Here is a 26,558-nt window from a genome sequence, read left to right on the forward strand (position 1 = left end):
TTAAATTATCAGAAAATAAGTGCTCTCCAGATCTGAGAGCTTCACAATTTTGATAGCAGTGAAATATCACATCTGAAGTTGTTGATCATGCTTGCTGAATCCGCGTTCAATAAATAATAAAATTAAATCATAAATCCAAACAGTAATTTTCTAAAAGACAGGCACTGAGATGGTATTTCTCAATCATTACAATATAAAACATTTAAAGGACTAATGGGGGGAGAGAGAGATAGAGAGAAGATGACCAAATTTAAAAGAACTGGTAAATTATTTTAATTCAAAATGACCCAACAGAAAGCCTTACATTACAAAAGAAAAACAAAATATATTATGAAATTGCTAACACGGAAAGAGCTGTGTGGAAGACAGAACAGGAGACAAAATAGTATGTTATCCTTCCCACAGTGACAGTTGTGACTTGACCTGATCAAACCAGACTGGGGTCTCAAATTCTCTCGGTTCGCCGTAGCAACCTGACAAGGATGTGATGAAACCACAGTGGAAGCCTCCATCTCAAGTCCTACAGTGCTGAAATGAACAGAAGCTTGCTGGAGCAGAAAAATGACCTATTTTCTTCAAGAGAACTTTCAATGCCTCGGGCAGACTACCGGTTCCCTGATAAATAAGATTAGTACATTAGGAAGTAGCCTCAGGAATCTGATCTCCCTTACACTCTTTCTTGCCCTTCTACTCTTAGCTGCAACCAAAGCTTAGCATTACTTCTATACTACTGCTAAGTGTGGTTAATAGTAAGCCAAGATTCACATCTTAACTAGAATTTGAAAGAGGACTGGAAGCCTGTTTTGCATTAGTATAAGAATAAGGCCTTAATGGGGGAAGGAGTTGGGAATTTTCTGGGAAGTGTATGTTCTTGTGGGTGTCCTCTTATTTGCAAACCACAATTTGTAGGGAGCTAAAGTTACTCCCACATGGGGTCTTTTCCCCTGTGTTATATAAAGTATCAGATATTAACAAATATTTGGCTACTATGTTTTCATGCTGTCCTTAGGAGGACAAAGTTTTTCATAGCATGAGTAATGAATTAAGCAAAAAAGGGAACAAATTACAATCCAAACAGAAGCCTTTGGAATAAACAAATATGGTATCTAATATTGTAAATAGATTAGAAATATGATAATTAAATAATCTAGAAAAACACACTCTGCTGTACATCTATAAACAGAAATATTTACAAAACTCTAGCTGTTTTCAAAAGAATGAGGTTTGTGGTTTCCTAATGATCATCATCTTGTCCATTTCTTTGGTGTGCTTGCCAATCTCTGCGTTTTCAAAAAACCATTAAGAGTTGACAAACATACAAGAAGAGATAACAGGCCTAGCACAGATACTCATACTGTTTCATATTTTAAGCCCAAACATTTAACAGAAAATTCTCATAATTTTCTTTTATAAATTATTATACACCTCTTCAAATTGTCAGTCTAATAAAGAAGTTATGTTGGATCAAATAAGTTAAAATCTACTGTTTCATAACCCTTCATCCAGTTGAGCTTTCACAGAGGTATGCATGTATATGGTACATTCTGTCTCTCAGCCTCAAATTAGCACAGTACATATGCTGTGGAATTCCCTGAACATTAAAACTAAAGAGGGAGGGTGACTACCCAGTTATTTAATAACTCAAGTGCTTAATTTTCTATACAACTGGGACCCAAAGTTCAACCTTCCCCCTTTGCCTTAAACTTTCCAACACAGCTTCACAGAAAGGAAGGCATGCAGGGTGGTGTTTAGGACTTTTAGATTGGTAACTCAAAATGTACTTCATAAAAATGAGCTAAGTATTAAAACATGGGGGGAAACACAAAAATAAACCTCAAACAAATAAATAAAAGGAGTTACATACTTCATTAAATAGCTCTTTTGTTATCAGCATGGCATTTATATATTTTTTGAAGTCACAGCAGCAAGACAGAATTAAAATCATCTTACAATGGATCCCTGCATCCATAAAGATAACTAGGATGTTAAGAATGCACTAGATCAAGCAAACTGATTCAGACCTGCAAATCCATTGTGCCAGTTCACCATACTTAAGCACAACTAACTTCCTCTGGATTGGGGCCTTAGATACCAAAGTACCTAAAAATCATAAGAGATCGACCATTGGAGGATTTAAACATTTCTCAGAAGACTGAAACTTAACAATAGCTATTTGCTGATGTGAAGATGGGGATCTTACTGTCTATAGCACTGCATTTACATCTAGTATATCTATATCAACTGCATTCTTGACTTGGCTATGGCACAAGTTAAAAGGAAAAAATAAATTAATTGGCCATTTCAGCAAACACTGCACTTTCCTCTAGCAACTACTGAAGTATTTAAGGGAGGGAAAGTGCTATTAGCCTGTTACCTTACACTGAGCCATCAACTTGTTGCTTGCTTCTATAAAACCGAGGCTAAAGGAGCAATGAATCCCTTGACTATCACTGTTCCTTAAAAATCCACTAAAAGCAAGAAAAGAGATCCTTACATGAAGGCATACTGTGCTGCTCTTACGAACTACTGATTATATAGCAAAACTGATATATGGGGTGTGGGGTATGTATGTGTGCCTCAAAACCTGAAACACTCAGGCATGAGAACCAACAGCATTTCTGCAACATAATCAATGCTGAATCTGAGCTAAAATCCAAACACTCCAAGTTTCAAGATTAGATGCTGATAAAGAACAATCAGAAACCCATTTATATAATGATCTCAACTCCCTTAAAATAAGAGACTTATCTAAGATATTCACAGTAGCCAATATTTAGAACTAAACTGTAATCAAGGATTAGTTTCAAGCTACAAAGCACAACTCGGCTTTAGCAATATTATGGAATTATTTTCCTGACAGGGAGGATATGGTATTCAGAAAGGGCCCAGCAGTGATGTTAGCTGTGTATTGAATATGATCAACCACTTGAGGTTCAACATACCTATGAAAAGTGAGTTATACCCACACACAGAATTCACATTCTACGAACTCCACATTTCAGTTTTACATGCCTTTCTGTTGATAGTACAGAGATCTGTGCATGCATAATTCACATTTGCAGGTATTTCGAGTTGTGAATGATTTTCACATGGCCTGAATAAGTAGAGGAGGAGTTTGGATCAGCCTAAGGCTCTGTTTAACATCAAACAAGCTGAAAGTATGTCAGAGAAACAAATCATGGACCCCATTAAAAAAATTAAAAACAAATTGCTAGCTCAGATTTTGATCTAAGAAAACCATGACTTAGCCTGTTGTATGAAAAAAAATGACAGCTCAGATGTGAGCCACAGTATTTGAAATCAGATGTCTTTGAAATGAAGGTGGTGATAACAAAAAACAAAAACAAAAAACCCAACAACTATAAAGCAGCAATCCCAATAGTAACAAACATCACACTGAGGTCAGGATAGGAATGTGTGAAAGTCACATGTGTGATACAGGAAATAAAAATAAAAAATATATATATTGCACATGAGGCACTATATGGAAACAGGATATGTCAGCTTTGAAATTAAATTTGTTTTCTGTTAATGCTTTTATAATGCAGAGAGACCACAAAAGTATCTGAGCAGTGTAAAACCTAATTACAAAAAGCAGTCCACTTATACTGGCATCAAAGGAAGGGTAAGAAGTATGGACATCTGAAGTACAATAATTATGCAGAAGATCTAACTTGAATAAAAAAAAAGAATGAAGGTGGCAATGTTTTCAAAGAGTCGCCATGTCTATAGTAAACTCTGAACATCCTAGTTACACGCCTGAGCCATGATTCTAAAAAATAACCTCCCTCTGGGCAGAAAATTGTGTCCATGTGGAATCCAATCAATTGTCAGCACTCCTCATGAGGCATAAATAGGCGCCGTGTTGGTCTTTTTTGTAGGAATAGTGCTAGAGGGTTTAATCTACCAATCAGTGTTGCTACAGAAACTCTTTGCAGCAGGGTCTGCCTAGGATTCTCTACCAATAGAGATACAATAGCAACACATGGTAGATTGCTCTCTTAAGCTTCACCCTTATTTGGTTTAGCATTCATTCAGCACTCTCACAGTATTACACATGCTATACAGGGATGGGGAAGACTTCCTTTGAACAAGCAATGTTCCTTCTTCATTCTTAAAAGTGATGCTAAAAAATGCCCCCTGCAAAATAAAACCCAATCCCACAATTGTAACGTTGTATAGAAAGCTTGAATCTTGTAAACTTGGACCAAGAATTCAAAAAATTAAGACCTCCTAGCATTTGGTATAAAACAGCCCCCCCCCCAAAAAAAGGAATTGTATACCTGCCTTCTGACTTCTCGGAAAAAACAAAAAATCAGAAATTGCATAGGATATACGTTGTGCAAGGTGACCAGCCTTTGAAAGGTATCTGGAATACAAACTAATCCTGCTTATTGTCCAACTCTTGCAAATTGTCAGATATCATCAAATTTGTGTTTTAAGTAGTCTTTCATGACCTTGGCAATCGGTAGTTCATCAAGAAGTCTGAGGTTTTGAAGGCCTATACACTGGCGGATTTTAATTCGACAGAGATCTTGCAAGTTCCGAGGCTGCCCTAAAAAGGAGACAAAAACATTAATAAATCATTACCAGCCCATGATAAAAAGAGAATAATTGGAAAAACAGGCAAGTAGAAGCCAACTCTTCCCCAAACTGTAAAATGGAACAGCTAGTTCTTTAGTCCTAGTAGGAAAAATGTCACTTTTTTGTTAAGCTATCTAAGACAGTTCATTAGCAGTAAATGTCAGTGAGATCTATCCTAACGCTACAACCTAAAAATCATTTATGTGGGATATTAGGGAGTGAACCTGAGAAAGTTACATATTATACAGCAGAGCTGTACACACTCATAGCTGCACAAAAAGCAAGTTCACACTAACTGTAAAGCAAGATGAAAGATGTCAAAACAGAATTCCCAAGTCAATCTTCATTACAAATATGTGCTTTTAACACTAGTACATATTATGCATACTTTACAAAGCATGAACAAAACCTGACGTACAGGTGAAGACTGCCAATCACAGATAACTGTTATAAATGTGCAATGCGGAGAAACAAATTATCATTAGCTTTAGTAACACAACCAAGCAAACATTAGAATTTAAGGATGTGTTGCTCTGTATGGCTTCCATGTCTGCTTTTGGAATCCAAAAGTACACAATGAACATTCTGAAGAAAATGGAAGGGTGGGAGGAAGGGAATCTACACTTAACACTGAACTCCTCAAGGGTGATTATTAAATGTCCTGACATTTCCTCCTGATAATCTGAACAGCATTTCCTGGGAATGTGCTAATAATGGACATTTCCAATGTTAAGCACCAGTTGCCACATCTATTGCCCCTTGGTGTCTAGAGCACTTACTCATTCTTGGTTGCCTCTGAATGGAAGAGAGGGAGGAGGAGGATTATAGACCACACCAGTGAACATTCTTATAGCAAATGCAAAATGTTATTAGTAATCTGGTAAGAGCAAAGAAAATAAAGAAAGTGATGAATTAAGCTCTGCCTAATGATGAAGAGGTAATGCAGAGAGCTTTTGCTAAATCTAGAAAGAACAGAGTTGGATTAAAGTAGATTAGGTAAAACAATTAAAATGCTTCCAAAGCTGACACCTTCCATCCAGAAATACAATGGTGTCAGAGTCATATAAATCCTGCTCTGCTTGCTCCCAGACACATTTCTGAAGCATACATTTAAGGAATGCTTTCATTAGTAAACTTTATCCCCAAATTAAAATGCATAGTCAGTGCTTCTCTACTACTATTTGGCTACAATTGAAAAGTCTATTCAAATTACATTAAGCCACCCCCTCCCCCCAAAAAGACGATTTTATGTATTTATAGCTATCCTGTGCAAAGGATTCACAGCAAACTTATTTCAAAAAGCTAAAAGGTGGGAGGTATTTTGCTGGGTCCCTGATAGACTGTAGCAGATGGCAGGTGAGCTTTCAATTTTTGTTGGTGGAATGGACATGGTGGAATGGGCAGAAAAGGGACACGGTAAGCTGCAGAGATCCATTTTCATAAGTAGCAATATTTAAGAACTGTGTAAGGTTGGAAACTGTAATACCAGCACATGCTATATAGCATAAGCATAAAATGAAAACTGCAACTGCTTAGCACTGTCTTTCAGAGAATGCCACAGCTAGAATAGGACATTATTAAAGTTCAGAAATTTAATCAATATTGTCAGCTATTAAAAAGGAATTTTAAAAGAACTTATTGTAATTTATTAGGCAGCTAATGGTGAAGACTTGTTTTACATGTATTGTTTTCACAATTAGTAAAAAAGTTACTGGAATATATAATATTTTATTTATTTGATTTGTCTACCAGCACAATCCCAATGGATTTATATATATTCTTACATAAAGCTGCAAAGTAGTATGATATCGAGAATACAGCAATAGAGGATTTTTAAAAAGAGGTGTTTGTTATTTACAATTTTTGCAATAGTGATTTTTCTTGAATTTATTTCAAAGATGAAATTCACAATATATATAAAATGTAAACTACTGTATAAGGGATTATTTAAAATAACAAATACTATTTGAATGTGGAATAAAGGGTAAAGTTTAGAAGGTAAAGTTTAAATTTTGATACTAATTCCAATGTCAGTATTGCACGCAATGAAAATTTATACTTCAGTTTGATTTGTTCATCTGTTTTTAATTACTGATATTAGTGATACAGGTCCAAATAAAACCCCACTACAGATAATCATATAAGGATGAGATTTTGAAGGTAGACTTCCAATACAAGCAGGTGAAATGCTTTTATTAGGCAGTTTAAAATATAAGAAAATGACACACACAATGACATTAGTAGAACATAAGAAATGAGACAAAATAAATTTTAGGGAGGAAAGAAAGAATTAAAATTGAATGGCCCAGTTTTAAAAGCTACCCTGGATGAAGAAAAAATTAATCTAAAGAGTTAAGAGAACAATCATAAGGGTGTAAAGTTGAAAGAAGCTGAACATGAGAAATTCTGATACAGGTTAAAAGTTACAGGATTTTCAGAATACAGCACAGAATTAGCTGATAGATTTAATAGGGTTCAAAATTACAAAAATATATGATCTCCATTACACTGGATTAAATTATTTGATTTGCTGGAAGTGAAAGTAGCAATTTTAAGTCTTAATTATAATCAGTAAAATAATGTATCAGAAGTATAAAAAAGCAAATATTGGCATGTTTGCATCTCACCTCATTACTGAAAAAATATGTGGCTTTCTGACTGATAGGCTTTAGGCTTACTATTATTTATTTAGACTATTATAAATGGGCTGCAGCATTCAATTGGTTAGTACACTTCAAAACAAGGGTAATGAGATAAGCAAGTATGAAGCAAAAATAATTTAATATTTTGAAGGAACTAATTAATACATCTATTATTTTTAATTTTATAAATCTAGTGGTTTGATATTTATATGTTTTCTTGATATTATAGTTTTAAGATAAAATAAAAAATATACCTAAGTAGTAGTATAACAGATACCTATAAATAGTCAAATAAAAGAACTGGGATAAACTTTTATTAATGGATGATAAAAGAACTGATAAAATCTGATAAAAAGAACTATAATAAATAGCTCAAAAATCAATTTCATTGTACTCTACTACTTCAAAGAGGAAAAGAAGCAAACACATTAGAAAATTACATTAAAAATCTGAAAGGCTTCATGAAGATATTCAGCAGAAATGTACATAAATGTTATGGAATGTGACCAAAGCAAAAAAAAAAAAAAAAATCTTAAATAGATGTTACTTGAAAAAATAAGTAAGCTGGAGAGGTTAGTAGCTTATATTATGAAAAGAAGTTAGTATATCCAATGTACATGAATATTCAACAAACCCTGTAGAAATTACATAGGAATCTAAAGAATATTATAAAGCCTCACGTAATAATTGAAAATTAAGTCATACTACATATTTTTTTAAAAAATCCTACATTTTCTACATTTTAAAATGTTCCACTTATATTATAGGATAGATTAAAATGTGATTAAGACTTTGTCAGGATTTGTCAGCTTTGCCATAAATTCCTTAAGGGTTTTAAAGTCCATTATCAACCATTAATTTTAGAGCGGAATAAGATGCATGAAAACAACCCTGTTTTAATAAATAAAAAAAATTCTACGGCAATACTTTATAGACCAGAATCTCTGCATAAGGAAGTAGTTTAGGTTACAGGCAACCATGTTTGCAGGGAAACGTAATACTACAACAGAAAAATAATGCTTGTTCTTGTAAGAAATTTATATATAGGGCTAGAAAATTAATTAATGCCATCAGTAAGATTCTGAGAAAGGAGGAGTGTCACTGTTTTTAGATGACAAAAAGATTTCCAATAGGTCAGAATAAACTAGATCCACAGAATATACTTAAAAATATAATTCCGGTCCATTCCTTAAGTAATGGGCAAATATAACATGCACTAAATCTGCAAGAATTTCTATAAATGGCTATTTCTCTCTAGTTCGAGAAGCATGAAACCAGATATATTTGGTTTCCTATACTGTTTGTGTTTTCATGAGACCAGTAATAATAGGGTTTAAAGAACATTAATAAAAGTGTTGCTTAAAAACAAAGAGATTGGCAATACTACTGTGTATGGGCAGTATGATAGCAGAACAAAAGAAATCTTGATTGACAAAAGATTGAAATGCTGTGTAAATATTTTTGAACATAAATATTTAATTTTGCCAAACCTGGATGGATAAGAATCAAGATTAAAAAACAGAACAAAGCCAAATTAATTAGAAAATTACAGCCAAAGAGCAGAACTGAAATGCTGATGTGAGCAACAGTAATACTTCTCACTCTTAAGTACTGCTTCCCCTACCAAAAAGGAAGCAGTTACTGAACAGCCCTATTAAATATGTGTTTGTTTGTTTGTTCCTATTAAATATTCTCTACTTGGAAATACCTTCCTTCTTAAATTTGTAGTATATACGATCAGTTCCCTACCTGAGCATTGTTCTGTACAGTATGAAGCATGCCCACTTTGCAGAAGCATTTTAACAGAAGCATACATGAGCACTTGCACAAGACTTATAAGGGAGTTATGGGTTGCTTATCAAGGCAGTTATTTGAGGTAGCCATTGCTATGCCAACTGATCCATAATTGGGAAGGCTCAGGTTCCTTACTTAACCTCAAAGCTAAGTCATTTGCTCTTAGCTCAGTGTACTTTACTTCATAAGGTTTAATAAGGATAAAAGGAAAAGGAGAAAATGTATGTGCGTGCCTCCATCTTCCTTGGACAAAGAGATATTAAAAATACAGTACTAAGATATAATGGATTGGATTACTATTTCTAGAATGTATATTGAACAGTTAAATTCACAACTTCTTCAACACATGCAGAACACTGGCGGTCCCTGAAAACGCAGTGGTACAGCAATGGTTTCTTTATGCATATATTTGAACCAATATACAAACTTCTACATATATATTTAGGCTAAAATTCAGCTAACATCAAAATAAAACAAAACCATTTCTTAATTCCATTCAAAAGTTTTAGATGGTGCAAAAATGCATCCACAGATACCTTCAGTGTTGCTGTTTGTATGATTTTATGCAGAATTTAGCAGTTCGGCAACAGATCCTAGACTAAAAAGGGAAAAATATCTGAAGCTGATCATTTTGGCTTTTACAGGCTTTCTTTTACTAAGACATCACACAAATTAATTCTAGCCTTGTTAATACCAAAAAACAAAAACAAAAACTCAAAATGAGCAATAAAACACAAAAAACCCTTAGTATATTTTAATTGTTGTTTTCTTCCTATCAAGGAATCTGCTCATTTTTAAAATGTATTAATGTATACTGGATCCCCATGCCCCAAAAATAAGAAATCAACTTCTGCTTTCTTCTTCATGCTTGCATAACAAAAGCATTATAACATGGCATAATAGTGGGTTTTCTTACAGGACTGCAACAGAATAAATTGACAATCTAGGACAGAAGCATATGAACATCTTCCCCAGCTCCTGTGATAGGCATCTCCAAAACCTAATTTCAAAAGGTAAATTGCCTATGAAGGAGATAATGGGAATTAAGAGTACCAAACCAAAATATTTATATATTTTCATATACTGGTATTATCTTTATTTTATTTTCTTGATTTTGATGTTTCTTCATAAATTCACCATTATTTTAATTGTACAAAAATAACTATTACATATTATATATCTTTTTAATTGCTATACTAGCTGGGAAAATCTGCCTTCTGAGACCACTGTTGTGGCTTTTCGATATAATAAAGCTTTTTATCAGAAAATTATCCTGCTTCCAGGCATGTTACTTCAGTAGGGAAAGCCAGTATTTAACTCTTAATTTTAAAAACATATCAAAGCCTCACTGAAAATGATGTTTTAAAATCATAAACAACTACTTTTGCTCTCCACTATAAGAGTTATCTTAATTAAGATTAGAAACATAATTTTCCACTTATCTTTTTTAGATTGGCCATTCAGATATCCACAAAGTTAGGCAAAACAAAATGCTCTGGAGCTCCTAAGAGCCCACAGTGCAGTGTAACTGCATAAGGATTCAGGAGCATCAGCATTCACGAGGCTCATTTTTTTAAAAAAGGAATGCTATGGTACATCTAAGATTGCTTCCTTCCATGTAAAAGTCACTAAGGACAGTGACCTTTAAAAAAAAAAAGCTCTTTTCTGTTTCTATAGCTTTTTGTTTTACTTTAAAGAGCAATATATTACAGGTAGCTTACGACCACAATAGGGGCTGGAAAAGTCATTGTTAAGTAGTGCAGCCGTTAACCAAGGCATCATATGACAGCACCCGATTTTACAACATTTTTTTGGTGGTCATTAAGTGGATCACCATGGTTGTTAAGGGAATCACATGGTCATTAAGTGAACCACGCAGTTCCACATTGATTTTGCTTGTTGGAAGCTGGCCGGGAAGGTCGCAAATGGTGATCACGTGACCCTGGGATGCTGAAACCATCATAAATACATGCTGGTTGCCAAGTGCCCAGATTTTGATCAGGTGACTGCGGGGATGCTGTGATGGTTGTGAGAGGACTGGCCATAAATCACTTTTTTCAACAGTACTGTAACTTCAAACAGTCACTAAACGAATCATTGTAAGTCAACAACTACCTGTATGCTATTTTGACTATCTACATGTTTGTCAGGAGGGAAAAAAGACACCATTACTGGCAAACAACCAGAAATGCAAACAATAACATTTAGATTTAATGTTGTTCCAATACTCCTAAACACTCATACAGTTTATCCTAAATCATTAAGATTCAATATTGAACAACATGATAACCACTTAAAAAGCCTCAGGAATATACATACATGGTCTATATACACATTTTCCTTTTCTCATGCACAAATATTAAAATAAAGGTGAAAAAGGAATCGGATTCCTTCATATTTTTAAATTTTATATTTTCACTACCAAGAAACAATGATGGTACAGCAGTGTCGTATAGGCAATCCCCATGAAGTATTCATGAATAACATACTTGATTCCAACTATGCTATTTCCCTAATTTATTCCACAATACATACAGTTCTTCTGGAACCTGGAGAAATTCAGATGGCATGTCAGTTAGAGTTTGGTCTGTTTTTCACAGCATGCACAGTTACCACTGGGAAAAAAAGCTTTCTTAACAGGCCCAGAAAATCCTCCTCTATCACTTAGAAAGCTCCTGGGAGGAAGTACAGGGAAGTGTAAAGCAAAATATAATGGGATAGTAGCAATGAGGTGTGCAGCTCAAGATGGTGAGGCAAACAAAACATGAGCAGCTTGGACCCAGGGGACTGAAGCTGAGGGATGAGGAAAAAAGTGACAAGGCCAAAGATGGCACGAGGAAGGCCAGATAAAGGATGAATGGGGATTATGCTTGCCAATGTGTAAGTAGGTTACATGTAGAAAGGATATGTATGAGAAATCCCATACATATTTTCTCTCACTTTTTGCTAAGGAAGAAAGAATCCCATGAAATACGTATTTAAAAAAAACCCTCCGTTATATATGTTTTTGCTCTGGTGTATACATTATTCAGAGTATTGTCTGTTTTCTTTCTATGAGAGAGGGAGGGTGTTCCCCTGCCTGCTTACATTTTGGAGGACAATGAAAACCGTTCCCTTCCAAAAAGACTTTAGGGAGGAATGGAATGGAATTTAGATGGAGGCAACTGCTGGCGTGGGGGGGGGGGGGCGCATGCAAACCAAATGTCTGCCTCCCACTCAATTTTTGGAGCAAATTACCTTTCCTTGGTGACTAGAAGCTATCCACTCCCATTTATGGCAGTTGCATGAATTTTAAAATATTGCTGAGGACCCAAAAAGATTGAGACTATCTGTCTTATACAGTGCACATTGGCACTTGTCTAGGTAACACTTTTTAATAGGTATTTAAGAGTTCACCCTCAAACCCAGCTTCAGTAATCTGCAGCAAAATATAACTGATTAGAATTGAATCCAACTTCCTGTTATATAAAAGCCTCTTTACTGCCAAACCCTTTTTACTTCACTTAAATTCTAACCTAACGAAACTACAGCTTAGCCATATTCTTTGCACTGTGTTCAAGTCCACTGCTCCATTTACAATTTGTACACCTGATATTTTTACTTTTATATGTTTGCAATACCCAAAGGCAGCCAGAATTTTAGTCCCTTGAAACAGGGCACTCTGGTGAGGAGGAGGAGGAGAGGTAGTGGGATTGTCAGGGGATAAACACACAAAAGCATTACGGCAATATCAAAGAAGCCAGCTGAACAAAAACCCTAGTTATATTCTTGAGGCTAACATGCATGCTTTGAAAATGTGCTTGGAATACGATAGTCAGGGAGTTTGCTTTGACTAAGAGTCACCCACCCAACATACTACATACCATTCTGAAAGCTTAGCTTCCGATTTCCATGCCCAAGAGAAGCTAAGATGTCACTTTTCTGAAAGCGTCTGATCCATCTCCAACATATATAAAGGCCTGCCCCACTCATAAAATATGATTTATTTTAAAACTGATATTTGAATATCAGCTAACAAGAGAATATAGCCCACGCTATTCACAGATTCTGCAATGCTCAGTTTAAAAAAAAAAATACCTGTAATAAATTCAGAAGTGAAGGTTGTACTACATAATCATCCCACACCAGAAGTACAAAGTAAGATATATTCACAAAATTTGACTGAAGAACGGGATTGTAAAATTTAACATTAAGTTACAGAATATTTCACATTAAAGGAAATTGTCTTACAGCTAGAGGTAAATCTAGCAACTGACTATAGAATTATATTTTATGAAGGTCTCAATTTCAAAGGATTGAAATTATGCTGAAATAAAAGCTGTAGCATGATTTAAAAAAAACAGCATATCCCCCAAATACATTAATGATTTCTTTTGGTTGTAAGAAAAAGAAGATCTCAAATATAAATAAATAAATAAATAAATAAATAAATAAATAAATAAAAAATCCACAAAAATCTTCCAATTATTTTATAAAAGGAAGAATAGTAATCAAAAAAGCTTAGCATCTCCCTCTACAAAGAACTACCTCATTTTATATTATAACCCCTTTTAAACCCTTTATAAGCATTATGTTAACCAAGTGAACCTTATTCAGGTGTCCGACTCACAACCTGGCCTCCCAACCACTGACCACCCATCAGGCCATTACCTTCTGCTTAGATTTCTATATGCTGAAACAGGAATCTCCTTTCAAGAATATTGCAACAGTATCTTTGCTCTCTCTATATAATACATATTAACGTATTTCCCAACTACAGTGCACCTTTTCATATCATAAGCAGTTGTTGCTGTAGGGCCAACCTATCAAAGCCAAGTCAAAGAGGCTGAGATAATGTACACTTTTACAACCTGTCTGTTAATAAGCAACAAAACAAAATAAAACCCGGGAGCTATATAGGGATACATAGCACTCTGCCTTTTTGTCAAGAAAGTGACTTGGTAAAATATTCTCCCTCCTGTACCTGGAAAAAAAATTCTTTTAAAAAATGACAACCCCATTAAATAACAAGGGACATACTAGGACAAATTGGGTTAAAGACCAAAATAATCACATATGGCAGAATTGCAGAATTTTGCCAGTTTAAAAAAAAAATACCCCCCCCCACTTCAATAGAGCTAAAGGAGGTGTAAAACATACCAATATAAGCAAACAGGCGTAACAAATTGGGACCCACTACTCAATATTGGACGATCAGTTTCAGTGGGAGCAAAGCTTTACCAGGGCCCTTCCCTGGTTTCTTTTTTTTTAATTAATAATTTTATTGAAGTTTTTAATAAACATAGTAAAAACTAATACAAATTAAACTAGAAGAAAAAAAAAGTTCAGAAGGTGCAGAAAAAAAGAAAAAGAAAAAGTAGAAAAGAAAAAGGTGACAAAGACAAAGACTAGCCTTCATCACACCGAGCATAAGCTAATATACTAACTTCTCACCTTCTTTTACAGTTACAAATAGGAAAAAAAAAAACCCTCTCCCCATAGCCTAACTTTTATCTATATAAAATTTATATATCTATAAAATTTATATATCTGGATCTATTTATCCAGAAACCATCATTTTTTCAATCCTAGTTCAGCAAAAAGCCCATTAGGAGTTACCAGAAATATCAAACAGTTTATCCCTGGTTAAATAGTTCAACTTTATATTCCTTCTTTTTGCTTTGCATAATTTTGACCTTTAAATTATTCCTATGGCATCGCAGGATTTGATCTTTCACCACTTTTGGTATTTAAAGAAGTGTTCAAAGCTTTCACCAGATTACTTCGTAAATTCCATAAAGAGGCATCATACAGGATTTCTTGTCGCAGCTGTTCCAGATCCAGATCCTTTTCTTGATTTGTCTTTTATATTCCCATTATCGCCCAGAGTTCCCCCACTGGGGGGAGATGGCGGTCAAAAACTTTAATAAATAAATAAATAAGTAAATAAGTAAGTAAATAAATAAATCTCAATTTTGTTGTCTTCCATGTCTTTAAAACCTATTATGTCTATGTCAAGTAAAAGTTTTAAAAAGTTTTTCTCATCCTCTTTTAGAAGTTTATCCATTGAAATCTGTATGCTTTCTGAGAGGTTAATTATAAATACTTCAGTCCATGTAAAAAAAAACTGTTTAAGATAAGACAAAGTTATAGCCAAAGTTATAGCTATTTTAACTCTTTTCGGCCTGGCCCTTTAGTTCCCTCTAGTGTCCATTTGCAACCTTCATCAAGCCTCAATTCCTAATATGGATTTAGTTTTGTTTCAGTCGTTTCCCATGAGTATATAACTTAATTATATACTTGTTTTTCAAACCTTACAGCAAAAATAGCCAATATTCCAAATCTCTCTAGTCTCCCAATCTGTTTAAAACTTTTTAAAATGAAAATCCTTTTTTTTTTTTTTTGCCAATTATATATTATTTTAAATTCTTAAGACTCTAAAATTTCTTAAATCTGAAGAAGGTAAAACTCACCAGGTGTCATAATTTGCCATTATGACACCTGGCATTGCCAAAGCTTGCCGTTTTGAGGGTCTCTAATATCCATAAAGTGGTTAAATTGAAAATTTCCAAAAGTGATTAGAAAATGAGTTTGGCTGGCTTAGTGTCCTTATGAAAGGCTCTGCTGCTGCTGAGAGCAAACATGTCTTCTCCTTCAGTTCCTGGCACTCAAACCTGCAGAAGACCACTGCTTTATGGTTTTCTTGCGAGGAGCTGCCATTCAGAGCACTTGTGGGCAATCTCCCAATCTCTCCTTCTCTGGAGAAATTTGAAGGACTGGGCTACTCGCAGTCTTTTGTTCTTCTCAGTGGTTGTCATTCATGGAGATGTCTTCAGTCAGCCACCACTCACACTGGAAGTGTGAAACCCTTCCTTGGTTTCAAATGCCTCATTAAACTGACCACCTTCAAGAGACCATTTTGGTAGATTCTCTACATTTTTTTAAAAAATTCCATTCTGCTACAATGTATTTTTCCCAAATATCAGCTTTATTTTTAGGGTGCAGTCTAATAATGTATCAACTGACGCTATTTATTACCCCCTAGAAAGTATAGCTGTCTTTTAATTGCTAGACCACATTTAACTTTTACCATATCTCTATCTGGGCATACCTCTTTTTCAGTAGAAGAAAGGCCTATTATTGACCAAACAGTTGAAATCATGAAGGACTGAGTGTAGGCAATTGTGATTCTTATGTATAAAAATGGAGATTATATACTCATGAACTTGAAAAGCAACATCAGCAAACTATATGCCTGTCATTTCTGCTGAAAACTGATAGACTGATTGGGACAAGAGATCTGCATAGCTGATGAGCAAGCAGACTTTAGAGTCAGCCAAGAGTCTAAAGGCCACTGCCTAATGTTAAGTCTTAACCAAAAATACACAGCCAGAGCTAAGACATCCCTATAAATGGCATTTGTTGGTTTTAAAACAGCTCTCAGTTTGATGTCCCACTACGGAAGAAACTAGAAGAATCCCCCATTAATAGATGTCTACTTTTACCCATACAGGGTCTGTATATTATGACTTCAGCACAGCTCAGAAAGATATGAAAAGGATGCATTTTCCATTTTTCTAAAATTTCTCAGATTGGTCGTTCAGATATTGAATGATTGTTCATAAATAGTGAAGATAATTGTCAATTATTCAACTTCCGTATATGGAAAGCACACATTAAAGGCTCAGTTGAAAATGCACTGAGGAGTGTTATTATGCAAATATTTGGGGAACAGGCATTTATCCCCACAACACTTTAAATTTTTGAAGCTAAGGTAGTGCTGCAGCTCATAAATGATGGTTCAGTTTTAAGTTTATGATCCATCACAGACTACAAAAATTTAGACTGAATAATCAACTTTAGCTGTGCCCAAGTATATACTTAATGCTGCTTTGCATTTAGAAATGTTATTAGAAACAATAGAAGGCAGAGCATCATTTGACTGTTTTACTCTTTTCATAAAACTAAATTTTTGCCATAGCTGGGTTAACTCCATTTGTTCTGCCAAAGAGCTTTAGAAATAAATTGGAAAGAGCCCTATTGGAAAAACATAACTTTTTAGGTTTAAAGAAGGCTAAGAAAGTGATTAGAGACTGAGTGTCATCCCAAAATGCTCCTCTTTATTGGGTGTTAACAAGAGCTTCAAGCTGGCAGCTTATTTTATATCTCACTATCTTAGTGATTAGCTTTTGCTCTAGCCAGACTTAACACTACGTTATTGGTGATTTTAGCAAGTAGAGGAAAGAGAATATGAAGTAATTCATCGTTGGCGGATTCTCAGGGAAGTGCAAGAGCAGTTGAAGACTGTGCACGAGTGCAGAAAGAGCATACTAGTAGGGTAAAATTATAAACTGAACAAATTAAGCAAAGCAAGACTCAAAATCAAGAGAGAAGGAGTCAGTGGAACAGAATATGAGAGATGTGAGCTTTTAATTCAGCCACCTTTAGGAATTTATGAAAAGTAAAAGTATGGCATTGTGTTCTAATTATTAAAAAAAGTACAAAAGATAGTCAGGACCGTGCATACCACCGCCCGTTAGATACAGCAGAATAAGCAATGTAGATACTGGGCACAGAAGGGGAGGAAAAGGAACAGATGGGAATCATGACAATATAGAAAAGCATTGCATAATACAAAAAAGAAAGCAAAAAATATTAAGAATCTATAACAGAGAACTGAAAAAAAAGGAGTTCAGTAAGTCCCCATCTCATCAAAAAGAGGAATATTGATAAAATATTATTAATATCAATTTATATATGAAATCTGTTCTGTGTTGTATTGAAACTAACTTTTGAATTCTAGTAGGGAACTATATTTGAAGATGTTATTCTATAGGCAGAATGCATGCACCAATGAAAGAGATTTTCTTTCTCTACTTAATATATCTTCTGTGCCTTTCATATCTACTCCAGAAGAGGGAGATACCAGAGCTGGGGCACACACTGGAAGATGGAGGAAGAGCTAAATTACATCTTCTTGCATGAGCAGAGATTCACATCTAACACTGGATATATTCATAATCACCTTAATATAACATCAGTTAGTGCCTCAAACAATATAAAGTTCAATTTATAATTTAGAGGTATTTGTTGTTTCACTAAATTAAGGAATCTGAATATGTGTAAATTTAGGCAGCAGAAAATCTGTTTCAACCATTTTTTAAAAGTAGGTTTATATGTGCAGTAAAACAAAAAACAAAAAAAACTAAATATAGAATGGTGCTGAATATGAAATCAGTAAATTCTAAGAAATAGGAAGAAAAATTGCAGAAAAAGGATTTGAAGAAAAGTATATAGCCTAAAAATGTGTTACCAATCACGTGCAATTTTTTTAGTGAGAAGAGTACTGCATATAAACCCCAAAATTCTTTACTTTCCAAATCCCAAAAATCAAAATAGCCAGAAAAATACACTGTTTAGTTGAAAACAAAGAGAAAATGCTTCAAGTTTCTAAACTGAAAGTGAATGCATGGCTTCAATAAAGCACAGGGAGATCTTTCCAACCTGGCATTTTCCAGATTTGTTGGGCTAAAATTCCTAGAACTCTCAGTCAGCACAAATGGAAACATGCTGCTTTTTCTCCCAAAATATTTCTTAGCTCAAATGCTATGTTCAAACATGTACGCACTAGAACAAACTCGCACTTTCTAGGGCAAACTTGCATACATATACAACGATCTGTTTTTTTCATATTAGAAAAAATGCAAAATGATGTGGAACTTTAATAGGACGGACTAGCAATTAAGTACATGTGATGCTGACCAGATATACACCATTCCTATGAGTACCATTTTTTATGTATGATTTCATTTTTCTCCTATATTTTTAACAGCAGAAAACTTTGGCAAAAGTTCTATGAGATGCTCATTAAATAATTTTAAAATACTAAATACAGGAAGAGAAAATAATGACTCATGTTAACCCTAACTTTAGATGTAGCAAAAACTGGTTTTATAGTACATAAAAGATGTGGGCTACTCTGTTCTTTTTTTATGTGAAACAACATGGTTTATAGATTCATATCTATCAGTAAACTGCGATATGCTGTGAGAGAGAAGCTCTGGGAAGAAATGAGAAGGAGAATATAGAAACCTGAAGTTTGTTCAGATGCTAAAACAATGCCTGATTTTACATTTGCATTAGCAAGCTTTTGTATTTAAAATCAATACACCTAGATGGTCAAATAAAGTAGAATACTGATTATTTGGATATCTACTGCTTCTTCCTTTGTCATATTTAACAAAACCTATTTATGACCTTTTTTAAATAATCTAAATTTGGCCCTATTCATACCTCAACCAAGTCTGGAAATATGGGACAAACTGTCTTGTTACGCCTTACACATTTTTCAGCAAGACAGAAGGATGGCATCATTCCACAATGTATATGATCACAGGCTGACTGGAATGATATGGTCTGGTTAAAGGAGTTCTGGCCCTGCTGTTTATCATATGTTTCATCTTACTATTCTTCCAATGGGATCAGCCATCTCAACATATTAAAAAGCAGAAAGCAAGAATAAAGAGGAATCTGAGCCGGCTGAAAGAGACATTCATTTGGTGAAACCCATTCTGATAGTGAATATCTATCTATTATTGGTGGCACAGTAATAATGGATAATATTGATTGCTTCATTTTATCAGTTTAGAATACATTAATATATACTAAGGGACCCAAAGAGTGGTTGAAAACAGGATTATTTTAAACATTAGGGTATTTCATCTCTAGCCCAGTGCTGAAGAGAAAATGACACAGGGCCTTTAAAAAGAAATGGTTTTCTACGAGGCATCCTAAATAATCAAAAAATAAGCTACAAAACTGAGTGGACTGGATCTATGCCCTTCCATAACCTGAAGGGACCTGTAGGGATTCACTGTAGGCATTAACCCAGTGATGTCTCCTGATGAAAAACATCATTTTTACTTCTTCTTCCAGCAGTCCTCTTCATCTCCACACCCCAGCCCAAATGGTAATCGATAGCATCAGTGGATCACATACTGCCCCTGAAATCCCCCAGATTCAGCCACCAAATTTCAGAGGCACTGAAGAACTATAACCTCTTCCTATCCATAAGACAGACTACTGCCACCTCTCTGTTATTTCATTTGTATTGCAGCTCCTTTGTCCGTTCCTAGATTCTCTTGCTTTTTCTCTGCCTTTCACTTTCCCCTTCCTTCCAACCCAGAAATCCCACCCAGTCTAAAAATCTTTCTCCTTTTATGGCACCCAGCCCCTTTTTGCAGTACAGCTACTGAGATAAAGTGCACACCCCTGTTCAAAAGTTTAGAGAAGATTCTGGGACAACATAGGTGCTGTAGAGGGAAGAAATAATCTATGAAAAATTTCCCCCAAGCATCCATGAGCAGAACTCAATTCCCTGGAAAGTTTGGATTACACCCACCATTCTATTAATAGCCACCGCCCCCAAATCTACTGGAAATTTTGATAAAAGATTTCCAGTATACATACTTGTTACTTCCTGTAAGAAATCCAAACAAGGTCGGCTACTTCCAGATATACTTATTGAAACCGCCAACGGAGTCTGTCCTTCATAGTTCCTTGTGTTAGTATCTGCACCATAATTGTATAACATCTGCGCGCAGAGTACATCATCCCTAAGAGCAGACAAGTGCAACGGTGTCTGTCCATCTTCCAAGCGCCCCAAGTTCGTATCCGCTCCTCTCTGAAGGAACATCCGGCAATAAGTGTGATTGCTTTTGATCACAGCATAGCGTAACAGAAAGCCATTTTGAATGTCAATGTTGGCATTGTGATCTAGGAGAATTTTGACACAGCTGGACCGTTCACGAATAATGGCAAGCTGAAGTGGAGTAGTACCTTTGTCACTAAGTGGATCAACTTCAGCCTTGAACTCCAGCAAGAGTCGGACAAAGGAGTCTCTTCCATAGTGAGCTGCCACATGCAGGGGAGTCCAACCATCGTTACTCTTTGCATTAATAATATCAACACGATAGTCCGATTCCAGCATCAGGCGTGCAATCCGGGCTCGGCCATGCATAGCTGCATAATGTAGAGCAGTGAAGCCACCAATTAAGTCTTTCACCGTGGGATCCGCTGAAGTTTTAAAAAGTGCAAGAAGTTAGTTATCATTAAAAGCACACAAAACAGCAATTTAAAATAGAACTTTTTTCCATAAGGTTAATTTATAAAATCATCTTTCCCAATAGACTTGAAATTTATCAATTCACCGATTCTTTCACCTATGTTAGTACTTTTATAGTATGATACACTGTTCATTTTATCTACTTGACACAAAACCAAATTCTTCAATAGGTATTACAAAATAACTGGAGAATTACTGCCATCCACCATCAATTTTTTTACATACTTCTTTCCAACTCCACTGATACAAAAGATTTTGTAATATTACCAAAACATCAGCGTGTACATGTGGTAGGGAGTTTGCATCTTCCAAATTAAGCAATATTGCTCATATTGAAAGCTGCTTTATAAGCACTAAGGATCTATATTTTTAAATATTAAAATTTCAATATTGAAAAATGCAAAATTTCAAAAATGGGCATGCTTTTGAATCATGTGCTGAATTTAAAATATTTTCATACAAAGTTTCATACAAAAGGTAATGCAGAACACTCATTTATCGGCAAGAATTCCAAAGCAAAGTGAATTCAATAAAATTTGGATGAATTGAGTAACTAATTTTTTTTCTGTGATTATATTTTGGTCAAAAAACATAGAAAAAATGAATATTTACTATACAGTTGTTCATGCACTCAAGTCTCCCAACCCAACCATCACTATGAATTTTAAATCCAACTTCTCAAGATATCTCCACCCACCCTAGCCCCTTCAGCTCTAACATTTCATGCTTCGTTCAGTGTTTTATTTTCCCTTGTGCTTCTTGGTCTTAAAGAGAAGCATCTGTAGCAACATCTGCAGGCCTAAGATACGGATGTATTGTGGTCTGGCAAGATGAGCTTGTTTTAGGGGGTTAATTCTGTGTAAGGTAAAGAAAGCCCTCTGTGGTCTATGCATTTCCAAAGCATATAAGCTATGTGTTATTTCAGATCATCTTGATAAAAACTGTTTTCTATAAAATGAAAATAACCTGGCTTTGCAATTTCACAAAATGTTGAGATTTGCAAGAATGTAAACATCTAATTTTGAAGAAGGGAAAGAAGGATAGGGCAAAATGTCAACATTTCAAGAGCAATAGCTGGGATATTCCCCCTCCCATAGAAATCTGGATTCATAAAATAGTTTAAAAATTACCAGATGTATAGATCTAATATCTTCCTGTCACACTCAAATAACCATCACTACTTTTGTGCGTGCACAATTTACATGGTACCTGGCACTCAATTCTTCCTGTTTCTGCTAATGTTATTCGAATATAAAAAGTGATATAAAACCTTGGCAAGGGAAGCATACAAACACAATCATGCAACATTACAGAAGAGATCCCAACCCTGAATAGGCAGAGAGACAGGATATACAGTAAATTTAAATAAGCAAACTTCTGTTTGATGGAACATTTTATTAGAAATATTCTCTATTTCAGCAAGTGGTTAAATTTGCTTTTGAGATGGTGACAAGACTATTAAAATCACAACCCTATTTTATAGCTAAAGAAAATAACGTGTATTAACAATTTTTGTACAGATTAACTGCAAATTAGAATTCATCTTGTTTGAAAGCTTTCCCCCTCTTTAAATAAACTAGTTTTTGCACCTATAAAACATTTCTCTGTGAGACCAGTGAAGGTCAGTAACTTCATTGCTTTTGTTCGCATTTTTTCACAGATGAAAAGAACCTCTGTAGTTAAATTTAATACCACTTAGTTGTAAATCTATTTATCTTGAGTTACTTCAAAGGGAGTAGAGAACAATTTAGACCAAGAGGAAAGCCTGGCTGATCAGATGGGATCTAGGTGAGGTGGCCCCTGAACAATCACTTATCAGAATTTACAGTCAAGAAGTTTAGAAATCCAATAGAAGAGAATATACGTAGCTCAGGGTTGAACTGTGGAGTCCTTAATGCTCTCATCATCAGTAGATGCTATCTAGTTGGGTAACAAAATGTCTGCAAGCTAACAACCAAGCTCAGAGAGCACCAAGGACTCCACAGTTTAAAAATCATTGAGGAAGCTAAAGAATACCTGAATCTGGAAAATTAAATGATCTAATTACGCCTAGTAAGGGTAAATTCAATATAAAAATAATTTGTGTAAAAAATCAAATGGAAAAGAGAAGAAACCTAATTTCATGAGAGACAAACATCCACCCATCTCAACAAATGACTCTAGGTGTGGCAAACAGTGTGTTTATGTATATGTATACACTCAGACACATACACTAAAATACACAGAAGCTGAGAAAACCACAATAATCATCTGCATAGCCAGGAAACAGGTCCCTTCACACACTCGGGCCCCAGGCTTGAGCAAAATACGCTATAGATACTAATGGTTTGAAATACTCAACTGTTTTCATCAGGAATACTCATTATGAAGAACACTTGAGTTAACACTACTGAGTTAGCTCTGTAAAGTTCAGTCACAGTAAAATATCAAGGTGCCAAAGAAACTTAACATTGTCCTGGGTAAACTAAGGGCCCATGTAAGGTCATATCTAGAAGTGCTATGCTTTACAGAGAATTCTGAAATGCTCAGAAGTAAATGTGAAAAATATTCCTTCAATCTGAAAATCAGTCTGACAGACAATACCACATCAGCTATGCCCAGCCAACACCACATCAACTAAACCCAGCCAAATGTACATACTATTGCGGCAAATACTGAACTTAAATAGCACTGGATATCAGAGATATCAAAGAGCATCTGAAAATATTGGAAGCACTACCCTGCCATCTTCTGGTCACATTCAGCATGAGAATGATTGTTAAAAATGACACTCTACCCAAAAGATAAAATATCTTTTGAGTTAAATTTAAGTCTAGGTGACATCAATGAATCATGTCCTTTCTGGCAATATCATGGAAATAATTTGCCACTGCCTACTTCCAGGACTTTTAAAAAAATTTCCAGTGTTTTACAACCAGCATTTCTCAGGGGTCATCCTTCCAAATACTAACCAGGTCCAACTACATTAGCCTTTCAAGATCAGCCAAAATTGGTTAAGTGTTGCCATACAAATCTTAAAGAATAATTTAGGATTATACCTGTGTAGGACAAAGTTCTGTTAATAAAACCCAAGTGGAATACCCGCCTTTACCTATATGCAATTTCTGTATATGTAGAGCCACAGTTCTCTGCGGAAGTATATTTTGCTACCCAGACCTCCTCTTCAAACCCCCAGTTGTATAATCAGTAACCCCAACGACCTATTCATCTATAAATGGGACATTTATAAAATTTAAGGGAAAGATGCAGAGATTAAAGAGCAGAATCTCTATTTCTTATACCTTTGGAAGACTTATGTTTTATTTTTTACAAACGCAACTTAAAGCAAAGAGAAATAGACCCTAATAGATATTGAGAAATCAATGAGAAACCCAAAGGTAAATGCTATTGCCAGAACAGTGACAATTCCATATGGCAATTAATTTAGCAAAACTGAATTATGAAGCTCAACTGCTCTCTCCATGAACTTACTCTCGCCTTCATTTTGTTCTACTATTACAAATACATTTATATGTATTTGTTAGAAGTAGTTAGTACCCTAGACTTAAGAATGACTTTATATGTCAGAACATATAAATTTAGATTATAAATTTAATCACAATTTAGTTTATAATATAGAGTAAGAAGTTAACCATCTGCTAGAAGCAGTCCATGCAAAATGAAGTTCTCGAATGAGTTAATTTTTCTTTGGGTACAAAATTCAAATCACATAACAAAAGGGTGCCATCTTGTGGTCAACTCTGAAGTCACACAGCTGGTTTTTCCTTTCAAAGCACTATTGGAGATCTAAAAATTAGAAATTAAATTTTACCCAGATCTTTTTGCGGGGCCAACAGCAAAAAAGGGAAATTTCTGTTTAAAAAAGGGAACCAAAGAATTCAATGAGAAGGTTTGAAAAGTTTAATCAACCATAAATTCCTCTGTTAAGTCAACTAACCTCCATGTTCAAGAAATACACGAACACATCTTTCTTTCCCTCTTGCTGCTGAAAAATGGAGCAAGGTCCAGCCATTAGCATCTCGGCCATTTGGAGAATACCCCTGCTCTAACATTTTGCGCACAGTGTGAACATCCCCAGCAGCCACCGCTGCCTGAATCTGCAACTCTTCCTGTAGCTCAGGGTTCCTCCGGCAATGGTGATGTAACATCCTCGCAGAATCTGCCTTCTAAAGAAGGGTCATGAAGTCTCACTGGTCACCTTAAATTGATAAAGAATGAAATACAGATCATTGTGCATGAGAGGGGACACTCATCCTGACTATCAACTACAGCATCAGCTACATATATTCCAGTGACCTAAACAGCTGTACACAGTGACCTCTACCCCAGAATTCTTCATATTCCACAGCAACAGGAAAATCCAATTGTGAAGACCCCCTCTAGAATGCTAACAGGACGTAAGAGGGTTTTTTTTTTTTTTAAATGTGATGTCAGCTTAACTAATCACAAATATTTATTATAAAGAAACAAGACTGAGCTTGCTTATTTTCTATTCTGGTTTGAGACAAATAACCTAGAGAGGGCAATGGCAACAAGGCCAAACTACATGAATATAAAGCTTTCAAGCAGTTATCTCTAAGGGTCTGACACAGAAATATATATGCGTATCAATTCAAAGCTCAAGACATGCTTGCCAAGATAACAGGTTAAAAACAGGTTTGCAGGGAAGAAACAAAATAAAAGATCTGGTCAACAGGAAAAATCCATCCCAAGGACCTAAGGAAAGTAAGAAGGTGTCTTTCTCTTTCTTCCTATATAATGTTATGTAGTATTTCCTATGTTACTTGCAAACAATGAAATCAGACTGCTTAACCAACAGTTTCTTATCTCCAATTTAAGCCTGTGAGAATTATAAGAACGTATTAGCATAGTTCCTCTCCTGTCTTGCAAATACAAGCAGAAGGGGACAGGGGGGTGTCTTCCATTTAGATGGGGCAAGAAATAGAAAAACTGTATCTTGCAAGTATTACACTGATTAAGAATATATACCTTCAAGTCAGTGTTAATTTCTGGTGATTACCTGGATGAGTCCCTGAAGTTTTCTTTGCAAGATTTTTGGAAGTGGCTGAGAGAGTGACTGGCTCAAAGTCACCCAGGTAGGTGACTAAGGTGGGAGTAGAACTCATGGTCTTCTATTTTTTGGCCAGGTGCTTAACCAATACACCAATCTGTCTCTCTATTTATATATACTTATATAGAAACCGTACAGTATCTAAAAAAATATGGATTGTTAATGCCCACTTTTAAAATAGTGATAATTGCAGTAAGTCTATGGCATTTAATATTTAATATCTTAAATATTTCACTTTTCCATAAAAACTATTTTTGTAGTTAGATAGAAGAAATTAGAAGAAATGCTAATTTCATAATGTTTCTCTCAAATACTGGGACATTTACTCCTAAAATTATCTTTGGAGGGGGCACTGGAAAAACTG

At 35.1% G+C, this 26,558-nt stretch overlaps 1 protein-coding gene across 6 annotated transcripts in view; it reads right to left on the reverse strand.

Moving 5' to 3' along the window:
• Positions 1–249: 249 nt before the first annotated feature.
• ASB7 (ankyrin repeat and SOCS box containing 7) overlaps positions 250–26,558 on the reverse strand; it is a 34,576-nt gene continuing 8,267 nt past the window's right edge. For 5 of the 6 annotated variants that reach the window (XM_088136413.1, XM_088136411.1, XM_025164679.2 and 2 more), the window contains 3 exons: positions 25,061–25,321; positions 20,469–21,074; positions 250–4,555 (listed from right to left, as the gene is read on the reverse strand). In XM_088136413.1, the coding sequence (XP_087992539.1) occupies positions 4,416–4,555; positions 20,469–21,074; positions 25,061–25,271 (957 nt within the window). In that variant the 5' untranslated portion in view covers positions 25,272–25,321 and the 3' untranslated portion in view covers positions 250–4,415. The remainder of the gene's footprint in view (positions 4,556–20,468; positions 21,075–25,060; positions 25,322–26,558) is intronic. The other variant, XM_088136414.1, reaches the window with a different exon arrangement.

The sequence above is a fragment of the Python bivittatus genome, unplaced genomic scaffold (genome assembly GCF_059951505.1).
Source record: "Python bivittatus isolate LINGU-HERP-01145 unplaced genomic scaffold, Pbiv_v1 ctg000140_np1212, whole genome shotgun sequence".
NCBI classification, from domain to species: Eukaryota; Metazoa; Chordata; class Lepidosauria; order Squamata; family Pythonidae; genus Python; species Python bivittatus.